Raw genomic sequence first — 14,399 nt, forward strand, 5'->3', positions numbered from 1 at the left:
AAAAAATCTTCATAGAAATAGGTTCTTCTGGAGGATAAGGCATTAACTATATATTTGACTATTTAATAGCAATGTTAAAATAAAATCTTCATTCTGTAGTTACTTTAGATTGTAACATAAGTGATATAACAATTCTGCTAATAATTAGTTGTTTATATTATAAGAAATATTTAATATGAAAGTTATCAAAAATTATAAGAATTTTAAAAAATCTTCATAGAAATAGGTTCTTCTGGAGGATAAGGCATTAACTATATATTTGACTATTTAATAGCAATGTTAAAATAAAATCTTCATTCTATTTTGCTGTTTTAGTTTGCTTTGTGTTACTATAATAAACATCATGAGCAAAAGCCACTTGTGGTAGGCAAAGGCTTACTTGACTTAAATATACTTTTTAATGTAGTAATTTTAAAAGAAGAAAAAATTACTCAGATGTCAGATTTCATTATTAAACATTTATAATAAAACATTTATAATAATGTAATCTTGACTCAGTATTTAAAAAACAGATAAACTAGGAAATATAAAATGCCTGCTTCAGCAAGGTGGCCAGATCATTATTTCACCATAATGGCAACATCTGCAGGGAAATTGAAACAAAATCTCCTCCTTAAGGCAATTCAGCCAACCCAACTAAAACTGTGTGTGTGCAGGGAGTGCCAGGAAACTCTGACATACTGCTGGAGCAAACATTTCAGAAATATCTTTTATTTTTCTGTTCTAGCAACTTCACTGTGTGGTGGTTGGAAGTGAAAATGCCAAGCGATACTTTGAAGCAGTACAAGGGTCAAAAGAACATCGAGGAGAGCTCTTTGGTGTCCACAACCTCTTCAAACTAAGGTCCCAAGGGTCATGTCTTACGAGAGACATCCTGGAGGTATGGAGCTGTTCTGTGACCTCTTCAATGATGATTTCAGTACAGTTTTATCATTTGGGAATTTTCAAATACAATTGGTGTCTCCTTGTCAGAGAAATTTTTTGTTTTCCTTAGCATAAATGCTTGTTTAGTATGTTTACTTTTAAAGAAATGGGAACTGAATTGTACCTCAAAGCCAAGGCTTTCTCATGGATGCTGATAGATAATACACATCCATATATTCCATCCACACATGAGATAGTACGGCCTCCACGGCCATTTCAGACAGACAAATTTATAGATAATACACATCCATATATTCCATGCACACGTGAGATAGTGCAGTCTCCACGGCCATTTCAGACAGACAAATTTATAGATAATACGCATCCATATATTCCATGCACACGTGAGATAGTACAGCCTCCCTGGCCATTTCAGACAGACAAATTTAAGAGTTTATTATTCTGAAAATGGTTGTTGAAATTGAGAGCTAAAAAATTAAGATTTTCCTAAATAAACAAAACTGTAAAACATGTTTTGATTAGAAGTTCCAAAATATTCCCTGAGATGTACTCTCTTGTCTCTTAGAGATTTTTGTTTTCTGTTCCCAATAAAAATTCCACACCAACATTTCAGACTCTTAGCTATGTTCCTGCTCAGCTTACAGATGTTTCTTATTCTTCAAATGAGACACTTACATGGCTTTAAAAATTCCTTAAGTTCGTTAATTTACCAGAACACTGAGAATACTGTCCTTTTTCTCAACTGATATTAGTGTAGATATGATAAAGCCCTGGAATATCATCCTTTTCCATCTCCTTCTTACATAGATGAAGAAACAGCCAACAAGAACTCCAGGCTATTTCCCTTAGCTTCTGGGACTTTGTAGTAAAATTCTTGACTGTATTTCATTTAGTAAGCATCATAAATAAAGTTCAAGAAAAATTAATCCCTGTCTTTGAGCAATTTCTGTCCTGATGGAGATGAGATGGAGGGCATTTATACAGGTGGACATATGTACTGTGCGTGTTAAATGGAATGCTTGAGTAGTTGTTCAGGACGAGCACTGGGGAAGCTAGAAGACCTGTGGACTGACTCCGAGTAGCTGAGCAGCCCAGTGATGTTCTGTAGTGGGTATGATAGGGGATGCACTGCTGACACAACTAGAGCTTGGTGATGCTTGGATGGTGGTGCCCTGTGCTCCGTCTTCACACATGAAAGAGCAGCTGTGATGGCGGATTCCTGGGCAGATGGACACTTGTGCTTCCCAGCAGTGCTTGCAGTGGAGCTGGGCACAGCCACTAGTTGTCTATTTGTGAAACTTAGCCTGCCTTTGCTGTTACCTTTCTGGTTGTTTCACTCTGTATTTACAGCTGTTTATATTCTCCCTTGTGGACATTATAGAGAGAAGGCCAAGTGGAAGCTGGCATCATGACAGCCACGACATGGTTGAAAGGGGGACTTTCAGCACAGGAACTAGAAACAGTGAGTAAACCAGAAAACATGGCATGTGATAGTCTTTTCTTCTACTTCTTCCTTCATTTTTCAGTACACAAAAAATAGAAAGTTTTCTAAAATCTCAGAGGCATAAAGTCATAGGATGATGAATGAAATTAATTATTTAAGGTGCTCAATATTCATATAAACAAGTCCAGGAGCAGTCCCAAATTAAACACCTTCTGTAAGTGACCACACCAGACTATATTGTTTGTTTGTTTTGTTTTTTCGGGTTTTTTTTTTTTCGAGACAAGGTTTCTCTGTGTTGCTTTGGATCCTGTCCTGGAACTAGCTCTTGTAGACCAGGCTGGCCTCGAATTCACAGAGATCCGCCTGCCTCTGCATGCTGTGTGCTGGGATTAAAGGCATGCGCTACCACTGCCTGATATGTATTTTTTTTTTAAAACTGAAGAACAAGTTAAATAGAGAAATGACCATCAATGTGCATCTAAGATTAAACCCAAGTATCAAAATATTCAGTAAATCAAAGCAAGTATTGTGTTGGTTTGAGTCTGTTGTGATCTTAAGATCTCATCATATAGCCATGAAACCTATGTTGTTACCAGAGGCCGTGTTAGATATAAGATAAAAGAAATATACGGAGGATTTTTACATTCTGTGGGATAATGCTCTTGTACACTGTAAAGATTGGTCACTCGTATTGGTTTAATAAAACGCTGATTGACCAGTAGCTGGGCAGGAAGTATAGGTATGGCAACCAGACTAGGAGAGTTCTGGGAAGAGAAAAGGCACAGACACAGTCACCAGCCAGATATAGAGGAAGCAAGATGAAAATGCCTTACTGAGTAACATACCAAGCCACATGGCTAAACATAGATAAGAATTATGGGTTAATATAAGTTGTAAGGGCTAGTTAGTGATAAGCCTGAGCAATAGGCGAAACAGTTTATAATTAATAGATGCCTCTGTGTGTTTATTTGGTACTGAACAGCTGCAGGACCAGGTAGGACAGAAACTTCTATCTACATTTTTATGTTGCTATTTTTGTTTTTGTTTGTTTTGTTTGCTTTTGAGATTTAAGTTTATGTGAACTGAGTGACCTTGAACTCGGGGGACTTGTTTTTCTTTACAAATTTTCTATTCTACCAAGTTGGATCGGGCTCGGGTTGTTAAGCTTGGTCACGGTGCCTCTCCCTCTGAGCCATCTTCCTGGCCCAGGCTGACAATTTTTTTTTAATGTAGATAAACACAAATATAAAATATTGGCAGAAGTATCAAATTACTTTCTGAAGATATTAACAAATTAAGCCTTAATTTTAGGGAACTGAAGGTTATCCTTAACTTGGGTTATCATGGAAAGGGAACTGAATTTAAATTTGTAGCAAATTTTGTTCTTGAGACAGGGTTTCATATAGTCAAGACTGGCCTTGAATTCCTGGTGAAATGGAGGATTGTTATAAGAAGCTGCAAGAGTATGTTAAGGGTTCTCAAGAATTTATTTAGGTATAAAATAGGGGTAAACGCTCACTGATCCTGAGGGATGTAGATGCCACCACTGATCAGCTGTCTTCATCCAGTCTATTCAGGGATGAAGAGCAAGCTGCCTACTCCACTCTGGCCACCCAGGAGAGCATGAGAGCAAGAGAAAGCGAGATCCTCTCCCTAAGCTTATAAATTGTCACATCTGCAGACAAGTCTCGCCCTAGGACTCATAATCCCCAAAAGCCATTGGCTAAAGGGATCAGAATCCCACAACAGAGGATGGTCTTGAACCCCTGATCCTCCTGTGTATTTCCCAAGTCCTTTGCTTTTCTAGCTGTAGACATGCACCACTGCACACCACCCTTCCCTCATGTTTTCTGATGTTTCTGACTGCTTTTTTATGTAGCCTGGAGACCCTGACTGTCAAGAATCCACAGAGGTTTGTGAGCTCTACGGTGACTTCAGTGATGACGAGACAGTGGGCCGCTCCCTCGGAAAGACGGCTGAACACAGAGTCTCTGGCTCCAGTAGAGCTGTAGGCTCCTCAGCTCAGCTCACTTTGCTGCAGTGTGGATTCTCTAAATTGTTTGAGGCCAATTGTAAGTCAGTCCAGGATGGCAATGGAAATGATGCCTCCAGTGATGAAAGTTCTGATGAGCAGCCCACATGCCTGTCAGCAGAAGCCAAACAGGCTGCTTGTCACAAAACTCGAGACTCTGTTTGTACATCAGAACATCAGAAATCAGAGAACATCCAAAATCCTAATGAAAAATGTGGTTTTGATAAAAGTAAGAAGACTTTAGAACAGAACGTTTCTTCTCAATCTGATGATGAGAGAAAGTATCACAGTACAGATGGACATCATGTCAGGGGACAAAATGACACAGAGTCAGAAGACAGTGATGTCATCTATCCCACACAGTATCCAGCTCAGAAAGCCCCTAATAACCGTATACGCTTTAAGCTGCTGTTTGGTGAATCTGAAGATTCTGAAGCAGAAAACCCTGTGAAAAGAAATTGTGTTGCTGGTAGACAGAACAGTGGCAAAGGAAATGGACCCGTTTCAAAATCCTTGAGTACTAAGAACATGACCTTGAAACTTGTTAGGAAAAGAAAAGATACAGATGATATTAGCGACGAATCTGATGACATCGACATGTTCCCCAAGGCAAGAATAAGAAAGCAAAGAGCTACTACTTCCCTAAAGTTTAAGAGAAAAAAGGCAAACAAAAGGGAGCCTTATCAGTGTCCTGGAAGAGCAAAGGAGGCAGAACAAGTGCACGCAGATGGGGACTGTAGCTCTCAGGTCATTGACGACTTCTCATCCTCTGATGACAATGTATCTGTCAGCCGTCGGAGTTCCTCTGAACTAAAAGATAAAATCAGTTTGTTCTCCAAGCTACCTGGCCCGGATAAGAAAAACAACACTTTTATATCAAGGAAGCCAGCAAGCTTTTTAAATGAAAGAGTTGTCGGTCCAGAGCAAATGAGTGACTCAGTGGATAAAATATTAGGTAACCATTTCTCTAAATAACTTTTTCAGTCATATTCTAAGAGAGAGTATTCAGCCAGCTGTAAAATAATCCTAAAGTCAGGATGCTGCATTGAGGCAATAATTCAGGATAATGAAGAAATAATGAAGTGGAGGTAAAGGAAAGGCCGCCTACAGGAGGATGGAGAGTTTGCTGTCTCCCTGTGATGCCCCTCCGTGTGGCCCACCCTCAGCACAGCTTCTCTGTGCCATAGAACCAGTTATTTTGATTCGTAAACTCCTTAGTATATTGTTAAGTTTTGTCACATGGTAGCGTAGTTCAGTCTTGTCCACTTCAATCTGCAGGAATCTTCTTTTCATTACCATGTAATTTACTTACAGAGTTTCCACCAGTCTGCATTTTGCTCAGTTTTCTCAGCAGTCAGACATGTTCACCGACCTCTGTATTACCTGTGATTTACCTGTGTAGTATTTCAGTGGTCATATTATTTGTATGTTTGCATCTATATTTATGTACTGTATTTGTAATTATATATCTTGATATGTATATTATACATGTACTCATTTGTGTATGAATGTACACACATATATTTTATGTAGTTGTATGTGTGGTGAGTATACCTCATGAACTATATTTATACTTCCATATTTATAGTGGTACTTAATTAGAAAGTTCTCTCTCATCTCCATTATATTTGAATATTATTTCTTTCATCTTGATCATTCTGGTCACATACAAAGACTGATTTAGTTATAATGTCCCATAATTGTTTATTTATTTTGTGTCCTACTACACAATAGTGAAGGAATGCATTGACATGGTACCACAGTGAAGGTTGGAGGTGTATCCCAGAAGCAGAGCATCACAAAAACATTTTTAGTTTAAGTTTTTTGTTTGTTTGTTTGTTTGTTTTTGACAAACTGTTCCATTTCTTTCCACTTTTACAGTGGATACACTGTGTCTAAACTGCCAGAGACTTTGGCTATATTCTTCCCCTTTGGTTTCACTCCCTCGTGGTGTACAGGTAACTAGAAATTTCATGGTCCCTTTCAGTCCTCCTACTGTCAGTGTCTCTAAATCATTTGCATCATCTGGACCTTCTTTTCTAGTAAACCTTTTAAGACATGTTGCAGAGGGACTTTTTTTTTCTGCTGAAGTTTATGTGATAATGGTTTGTGCCCTGAAAGCCAGTTTTGCTGGATATAAAGTCCTTGGCTCACATTTTGCTGAGTATTTTCAATATTATTTTCTTTTCATTGCTGTCCAGTGGTTTCAGCAGACTGTGTTTGGTGTTTACTCTGAGTCAGTGTTCTCATGTGCAGATGTAGTTTCCACCCAGTCTTTCTTTAGGAACATCATGCTGCATCAGTGACTTGTTCAGATGTTCCGTCTTTGTCACTGCTCTTGAGAATTGATCATCTCTTAAATCATTTTTATCTTTTCACTTGTTTGGGTTTTTGTCATTATCTATTTCCTCTTAATGTTTCTTCTAGATTAGTCTTCACTTACAAATGACATTTTCTTTTTGTTTTTATTTTTAACTATTTTTTTATTTCTAATTTTTATTTATTTTATATACCAACCACAGTTCCCTCTGCTCCTCCTGCTCTTCCCTCCTCTCAACCCCTCACCCCCACCCCAAATCCACTCCTCAGAAAGGGTAAGGCTTCCCCTGGGGAGTCAAAAAAGCCTGACACATTAAGTTGAGGCAGGGCCAAGCCCCTCCCCCCTTCATTAAGGCTGATCAAAGCATTCACCATAGGGAGTGAGCTCCAAAAAGCCAGCTCATACACTAGAGATAGATCCTAATCCAAGCCACAGCACTGTCACCCACATACAGGGAGCCTAATTTGGTTCCATGCAGGCTTCCCAGCTGTTGGTTTAAAGTTCATGAACTCCCATGAGCTTGGGTCAGCTGTCTCTATTGCTATCTCGATCATGATCTTGACCTGCCTTGCTCATATAATCCCTCCTCCCTCTCTTCAACTGGACTCCAGAGTTTGGCCTGGTGCTTGGTTGTGGATCTCTGCATCTGCTTCCATCTGTTAATGGATGAAGGCTCTAATATGACAGTTAAGGTATTCACTAATCTGATTACAGGGGAAGGCCAGTTCAGATACCTTTTCCACTATTGCTAGGAATCTGAGCTGGGGTCATCCTTGTGGATTCCTGGGAATTTCCCTAGGACCAGGTATCTTTCTAACCCCATAATGGTTCCCGCTATCAAGATATTTCTTTCATTACTCTTCCCACTCTATCCCTCCCCCCAACTGGGCCATCCAGTTCCCTCATGTTCTCCCCCTTCCCCTTCCTTCTACCCACTCCACCACCACCTCCATTTACACAGGAGATCTCATCTATTTCCTTTTCCCAGGGCAATCCGTGCGTCCCCCTTAGGATCCTCCTTGTTACCTGTCTTCTCTGGAGCTGGGGATTCTGATTTGGTTATCCCTTGCTTTACATCTAGTATCGACTTATGAGTGAGTGCATACCATGTTTGTCTTTCTGGGTCTGGGTTACCTCACTCAGGATGATTTTTTTTCTAGTTCCATTTGCCTGCAAATTTCATGATATCCTTATTTTTTACCACTGAGTAATAACCTATTATATAAATACACCACATTTTCCATATCTATTCTTTGGATTGGGGGCATCTAGGTTGTTTCAAGGTTCTGCCTATTATGAATAATGCTGCTATGAACATAGTTGAGCTAGTGTTCTTGTATGATTGAGCATCTTTTGGGTATATGCCCAAGAGTGGTGATGCTGGGTTTTGAGGTGGATTGATTCCCAATTTTTTGAGAAATTGCCATACTGATTTCCAAGGTGGCCATACAAGTTTGAACTCCCACCAGAAGTGGAGGAGTAGTCCCCTTACCCCACATCTTCTCTAACATAAGCTGCCATCAGTGTTTTTGATCTTGGCCATTCCAACAGGTATAAGATGGTATCTCAGAGTCATTTTAATTTGCATTTCCCTGATGGCTAAGGATGTTGAGCAATTCCTTAAATGTCATTCGGCCATTAAGATTCTTCTGTTGAGAATTCTCTATTTAGATCTGTATCGCATTTTTTAATTGGATTATTGGTATTTTGATGTCTAGTTTCTTGAGTTCTTTATATATTTTGGAGATCAGCCATCTTTCAGATGTGGAGTTGGTGAAGATCTTTTCCCGTTCTGTAGGCTGCCATTTTGTCTTACTGACCATGTCCTTTGTCTTACAGAAGCTTTTCAGTTTCAGGAGGTCCTTTTTATTGATTGTTGCTCTCAGTGTCTGTGCTACTAGTGCTATATTTAGGAAGTGGTCTCCTGTGCCGATGTATTCAAGGCTATTCCCACTTTCTCTTCTATCAGGTTCATTGTAACTAGGTTTATGTTGAGGTCTTTGATCCACTTGTACTTGAGTTTTGTGCATGGCGGTAGATACGGATCTATTTGCATTCTTCTACTTGCCAACATCCAGTTATGACACCATTTGTTGAAGATGCTTTCTTTTTTCCATTGTACAGTTTTGGCTTCTTTGTCAAAAATCATGTGATCATAGATCTGTGGATTGATGTCAGGGTCTTCAATTCGATTCCATTGATCCATGTGTCTGTTTTTATGCTGCTACCAAGCTGTTTTTATTACTAGAGCTCTATAGTAGAACATGAATGAAATCAGGAATACTGATGCCTCCAGAAGTTACAGAGGACATTTTCTTAATGTCTAAGTCTTTCTGAGACATTCCACCTCTCATTTCTAAATTATTATAATTATGATTTATATTTTTGGGGTGGGGCAGGCGTTCAATAGAAGATTTCTCTCTGTAACTCTGGCTGTCCTGGAACTCACTCTGGCTATAGAACAGAGATCTGCCTGCCTCTGCCTCGTGAATGCTGTGATTAAAGGTGTGCACCACCACCACCTGGGCTGATTTATATTGTTACTTTGTGACTTCTTTCATGGTCTTAAAGTGTTCTGACATCAGTCTTTTTTTGTGAGTCTATCATTTACCTAGTTTTGACATGTCTGTTTTGTGAGCCGGTCATTTCTGACAGGAATATTACTCTGTTGCTTGCTCTTTCTTTGCTTATAATTTTTGGGATTTAACCCAGATAATTCTTTCGATCTTATTTTAGGGGAAATTATTCCCCTACTTAGTGCTGAATCCTGCTTTCCTACACACACTGATCACCTCCCCATGTTGCTTCTCTTTGCTGGGCCCTGGCTGGGCAGGAGCACCAGTAAGTGGGCCAGTCTGGCAATTTTTATTATATAGTTAGCTTGGTAATTCTCCTGAGGCCTTCTTACTGTAAGACTTCTGATCCCTTCAGTCCTAGTGAGCAGAACACCTTCCCTCTGGGTGACCCTTTGTGCCTCCCAACAAATGCCTGTTGGCTATCCTGGGATCACCTGTTCTTAGGTCTGTCACATGCTACACCTCCCTTCTTCCATAATGCAGATGTCAGTAGTGTACAGCAGTGATTCTCAGCCTTCCTCACACTGCCGCCTCTTAGTGCGGATTCTCGTTGTGGTGACCTCCAACCATAGCATTATTTTCATTGCCATGTCATAACTGTAATTTTGTTACTGTTACAAATCATAATGTAAATACCTGTGTTTTCTGGTGGTCTTAGACGACCCCTGTGAAAGGGTCATTTGACAATCCCCCAAGGGGTTGTGACCCCATAGGTTGAGAACCATAGTTTTGCCATTGGCAGATTGCCTCTACTTGATTGTAATTTAGGGATCATGGAAGTGCCCTGTCATCTAATTTTGTTTTCATGTGGTCCATAGGTGTCTACTTTTGTTGTCTAGTTGCTTTTTGATTTCACTTGGGGATTCAGAGGGAATGAACAACCTTTGTTCAGAATCTACTTAGTGGTTATGAGTTAGCATTGCTTTATGAGTGTCTGTCTTATTCCCCATAAGTCATGTGAAGAAAGATGAAATAAGGTGCTACATGCAGCTTGTTAACTTTTATTTACCTCTGCATTAGGCTTTCTCTTATGGATAAGACCCATTTAAAGTATCCCCATTATATCTGTGCATCCTGGTCCCATTACTAACCCAGCACAGGACTTTGATTGGATTGTTTACTCCAGTGAAATTAGAGGGCTAAGGATTTGTTACAAACGCTTTTAGAAATGATCACGTGAGGTTTTTAACAGCAGGTGTCAGCAGTTGTAGTTAGTGGTATTTTGTGTCACCTAGAGATGTTTTCCTGGAAACTTTTAATTACATGATGGCGCAGTGTCTAGTGGTTTGTGCTTGGTGATTGCTGGAGAGTTCAGGGCTAAACCAGCAGAGTGTTGAGGTCACAGCTGAGGTTCATTGCCAGGGCTGTTTGAGGAAATTTTTACAGGCCTTACTTCCAGCCTCCTTTTTTATGGCTGTAATTTCAAAATAAATTATTAGAGCCTAGAAGCAAAGCAATAAAAAAAATACAGCCACTTTTAAGACTTCTTTCAGATAAAAAGCTATGAGTTAAAATTTTTTTTCATTTCCTAAAAAGCTCTCATCTTGACATTCTCTGGGCATGTGTACAAAAAAAGACAAAATACAAACAATAAAGCCGAGCACCACCAACCAAACACAACTTTCTGGTCATAAACCCCATGCTCTCGTCCATCACTGCCATCAGGGCTTTCTTAGACGAGCAGATAAACCTAGAGCAGCTCCTTAAATGTGCAAGAACAGTTTGAAATTAGCAAGGAAGAAAAATCTATACAGGACCATTAACCATGATTCTCAATGACAAAAATCTCCATTTCAGATTTAAATTTAAAAATTCTTACTTAATTTCAGCAATTCTCATATTGATAACAGTAGAAAGTCATTTCCAGGTTAACCTGATTCAACATATTTGAATTCCTTTTTCCGTTTACTTTTTATTTTATTTTTTTTTATTTATTTTTTTTATTTTTTATTTTTTTAGTTTTTCGAGACAGGGTTTCTCTGTGGCTTTGGAGCCTGTCCTGGAACTAGCTCTGTAGACCAGGCTGGTCTCGAACTCACAGAGATCCGCCTGCCTCTGCCTCCCAAGTGCTGGGATTAAAGGTGTGTGCCACCATCTCCTGGCCTCCGTTTACTTTTTAAAATGTTGTGATAATAACGTGATCTTTTAAACATTAAAAATAAAGCAAGCCATTAAAGCATAGTTGCTTATACCTGTAATTTCAACAATATTCAGGAGCCTTAGAGAGGAGAATTACCAAGAGTTCTAAGCCATCCTGAGCTGCAGAGTAAGCTCTTATCTCAAGGAAGCACAAAGATAATAATAATTTTAAAATACAGCAAGGATAGCCAGATGTGGTGGTGCACACCTTTAATCTTAGCAATGGGGAGTAAGAGCCAGGCTGACTATGAGTTTGAGACCAGCCTGGTCTACATAGTGAGTTCCAGGTCAGCCAGGGCTACTAAGTAAGGTGCTATCTTATAAAGAAAGAAAGGGAGGGAGGGAGAGAAGAAAGGAAGGAAGCATAACTAGGAGGCTAAGACAGAAGAATCACGGGTTTGAAACTAACCTAGCTGCATAGCAAGAAGGTTTCAAAAATAGAGGGAGTAACAAAGCAGGTATATCCTGTTCTTAGTGTGCTGTGGATAATTAGAGCCGTATTGCATCATAGTGATTAACCATGTAATAAACATGTTTGCCTCCTTAGGTGGTGTTCAGGAAGTGGCATATATCCACTCAAATCAGAATGTGATTGGATCAAGCAGAGCTGAAAATCACATGAGCCATTGGGCAACACGTGATGTATTTGAGTTGAAACAGTTTTCCCAGCTTCCTGCTAATGTAGCTGTTTGCGGTTCTAAGGTAAGAAAATTTAGTTTTTATTTCACTTTTCACAAAAGTTTCTCAGTAGGGTCCTTTTTGATGTTTTTGTTTTTCAAGACAGGGTTTCTCTGTAGCTTTGGAGCCTGTCCTGGAACTAGCTCCTATAGACCAGGTTGGCCTTGAACTCACAGAGATCCGCTTGCCTCTGCCTCCCAAGTGCTGGGATTAAAGGCATGCGCCACCACCACCCAGCTAATAGGGTTCTTTTTATGACCTCAGAAGTAGCCGCTGATTCTATTAGGAGACATAGAACTAAGTGTGGAAAAGCCATATAGCATTGTAATAGTTACAGTCACAGAAGATGTTGGGATTGTGTGGTGGCTTGAATGAGAACGGGCCCCATAGACTCACGTTTGAATATTTGGGCCCTGGTTGGTGGAACTCTTTGAGAAGGATTAAGGGGTATAGTCTTGCTGGAGGTGTGTCACTGTGGGCAGGCTTCCCAGAGTATTCTCTCTACCTTCTGCTTATGGATCAAGATATGAATTCTCAGCTACTGCTCCAGCACATGCCTGTCTGCCTTCCTGCCTCACGCCAGGCTCCCTGCCGTGATGGTCACAGATTCTAACCCTCTGAAACTCTAAACTCTTAATAAACTCTTTTTCTTTTATAAGTTGCCTTTATCTTGGTATTTTATCACAGCAAAAGGACAAATTAAATGACATCTGTAAATTAAAATGACCAGTAAAACTGAGTTGACTAATAGTTATCCCTTTTTAAAAAATATTCCTATGTCCCCAAATTCAAAACAACCTGAAGAGTTACACAAATTAAATCATAACCCCAACTACTTCTGCTCCTATGGATATGATTAGGTTTCTTCAGGTTTTCTTCCCCATCTAAAAGACACAGACACAAAAATCTAGCCTCATACAGACTTCTATGAAGGATTTTCATAATGTTAAAGTAATAAAGCCTGGATTTTCCTGCTTAAGATTACTGCTGCATGGAAATAAAGACTTACATGGTTGTATTTTTTTTGTTTATACATGGTCATTTTCATCAAAGATTTTTAAAAATGTTTTTGTTATTGTATTCATCTAAAAGCCTACTGTTTCTCGTTTTATAGGTCAGAGTTAAAAGTGCATGTTGCATGTAACAGTGATATAATGTAGTGTTGCCTTTAAGAGTGAAGCTGGGGGAAATCTCTCTGAACCTTCCAACTGTCTTAATTTGATTCAGATTGTCTTAACAGTAAATTGAGAGTGTAAAGTGAAACTCACGACCAGGGAAATGTGAACAGACTGGAAGCAGGGTAGACTGCAGCACGTGGTCAGCGTGTTCTACATAGACATCTTATCGACAAGACAGTGTGAGATTCCCAGTGGGTCTGACAGAGGAGACAACCGGTGTTGTCTCAGCTCGAGTTTGAATGATCTTGTTGAGCAGATGCTGAACAGACACAAACCACCATGTTGGGCTGAGTGTAATGGAGTGAATTCACATGCCAAAAAAAGAGGGGTTATACTCCAAATGCTTTAACATTGAACATGGGGCAGACGAAGACTACAGAAACAAAAAAATACCAGTCTTAGGAGAATCAAAGCTTCTCATAGCATATAATTTGAAAGCAGTTTGTCATCTGAGATTTGTGTGTGTGTGTATGTGTGCATGTGTGGTGTACTTGTGTGCATGTGTGGATAGAGGCCAGAGCTCTACATGAAGTGCCTTCTTCCGTCTCTCTCCATCTTGGTTTTGAGATAGGGTCTCTCTGAGCCTGAAGTTCATGGATCCCGCTAGACTGGCTGGCTGTTTATTTCTATCTCCTCTCTTTTTCCCAGGCACCGTAATTGCAGACACAAGTCTCAGGCTCCTCGTGGGCTCTGGAGATCCCTTGCTCCTCAGGGACTTCACTGACCCATCTCCCTAGCTCTTCACCTGGAATCTTTTCGTGGGGTGGGAGAGGCTGTTAAATGAGCTAGGGAAGAGCCCATCCTCCTACAGTATCCATAGAGTAAATGTAATGATGGGTTTTAAAAGGACCCAGTTTAATATGCAAATTTAGGTTTTTCTTTTGAAAGGAAGCAGATACTGTTTTTTGCCCTCCCGTTACCCTTTTGTGTTTTTCCTACCCCTCTCCTTTTTAGACAACATCCTCTGGTTGCACATCCCTTCCCTACCTCCATATTGTGTATTTACATTTTTATTTTACTTATTTATTTAGAGTCTCTGTACGAGAGAAAACATGTAGTGTTTGTCTCTCGGTCAGGCTTATTGTGCTGCATTCAGTAAGAATCCCCTTCGACCCATTTTCCTGCAGGGAACATAATCTCATTCTTT

The 14,399-nt window shown here is 39.8% G+C and overlaps 1 protein-coding gene across 4 annotated transcripts in view; it reads left to right on the forward strand.

The window, feature by feature from the left end:
* Ercc6l2 (ERCC excision repair 6 like 2) overlaps nucleotides 1-14,399 on the forward strand; it is an 88,463-nt gene that overhangs the window by 46,624 nt on the left and 27,440 nt on the right. For 3 of the 4 annotated variants that reach the window (XM_005371635.3, XM_026778266.1, XM_026778267.1), the window contains 4 exons: nucleotides 728-880; nucleotides 2,267-2,347; nucleotides 4,209-5,316; nucleotides 11,944-12,098. In XM_005371635.3, coding sequence (XP_005371692.1) covers nucleotides 728-880; nucleotides 2,267-2,347; nucleotides 4,209-5,316; nucleotides 11,944-12,098 — 1,497 coding nt within the window. The remainder of the gene's footprint in view (nucleotides 1-727; nucleotides 881-2,266; nucleotides 2,348-4,208; nucleotides 5,317-11,943; nucleotides 12,099-14,399) is intronic. The other variant, XR_003376752.1, reaches the window with a different exon arrangement.

The sequence above is a fragment of the Microtus ochrogaster genome, unplaced genomic scaffold (genome assembly GCF_000317375.1).
Source record: "Microtus ochrogaster isolate Prairie Vole_2 unplaced genomic scaffold, MicOch1.0 UNK118, whole genome shotgun sequence".
In the NCBI taxonomy this organism is placed as follows: domain Eukaryota; kingdom Metazoa; phylum Chordata; class Mammalia; order Rodentia; family Cricetidae; genus Microtus; species Microtus ochrogaster.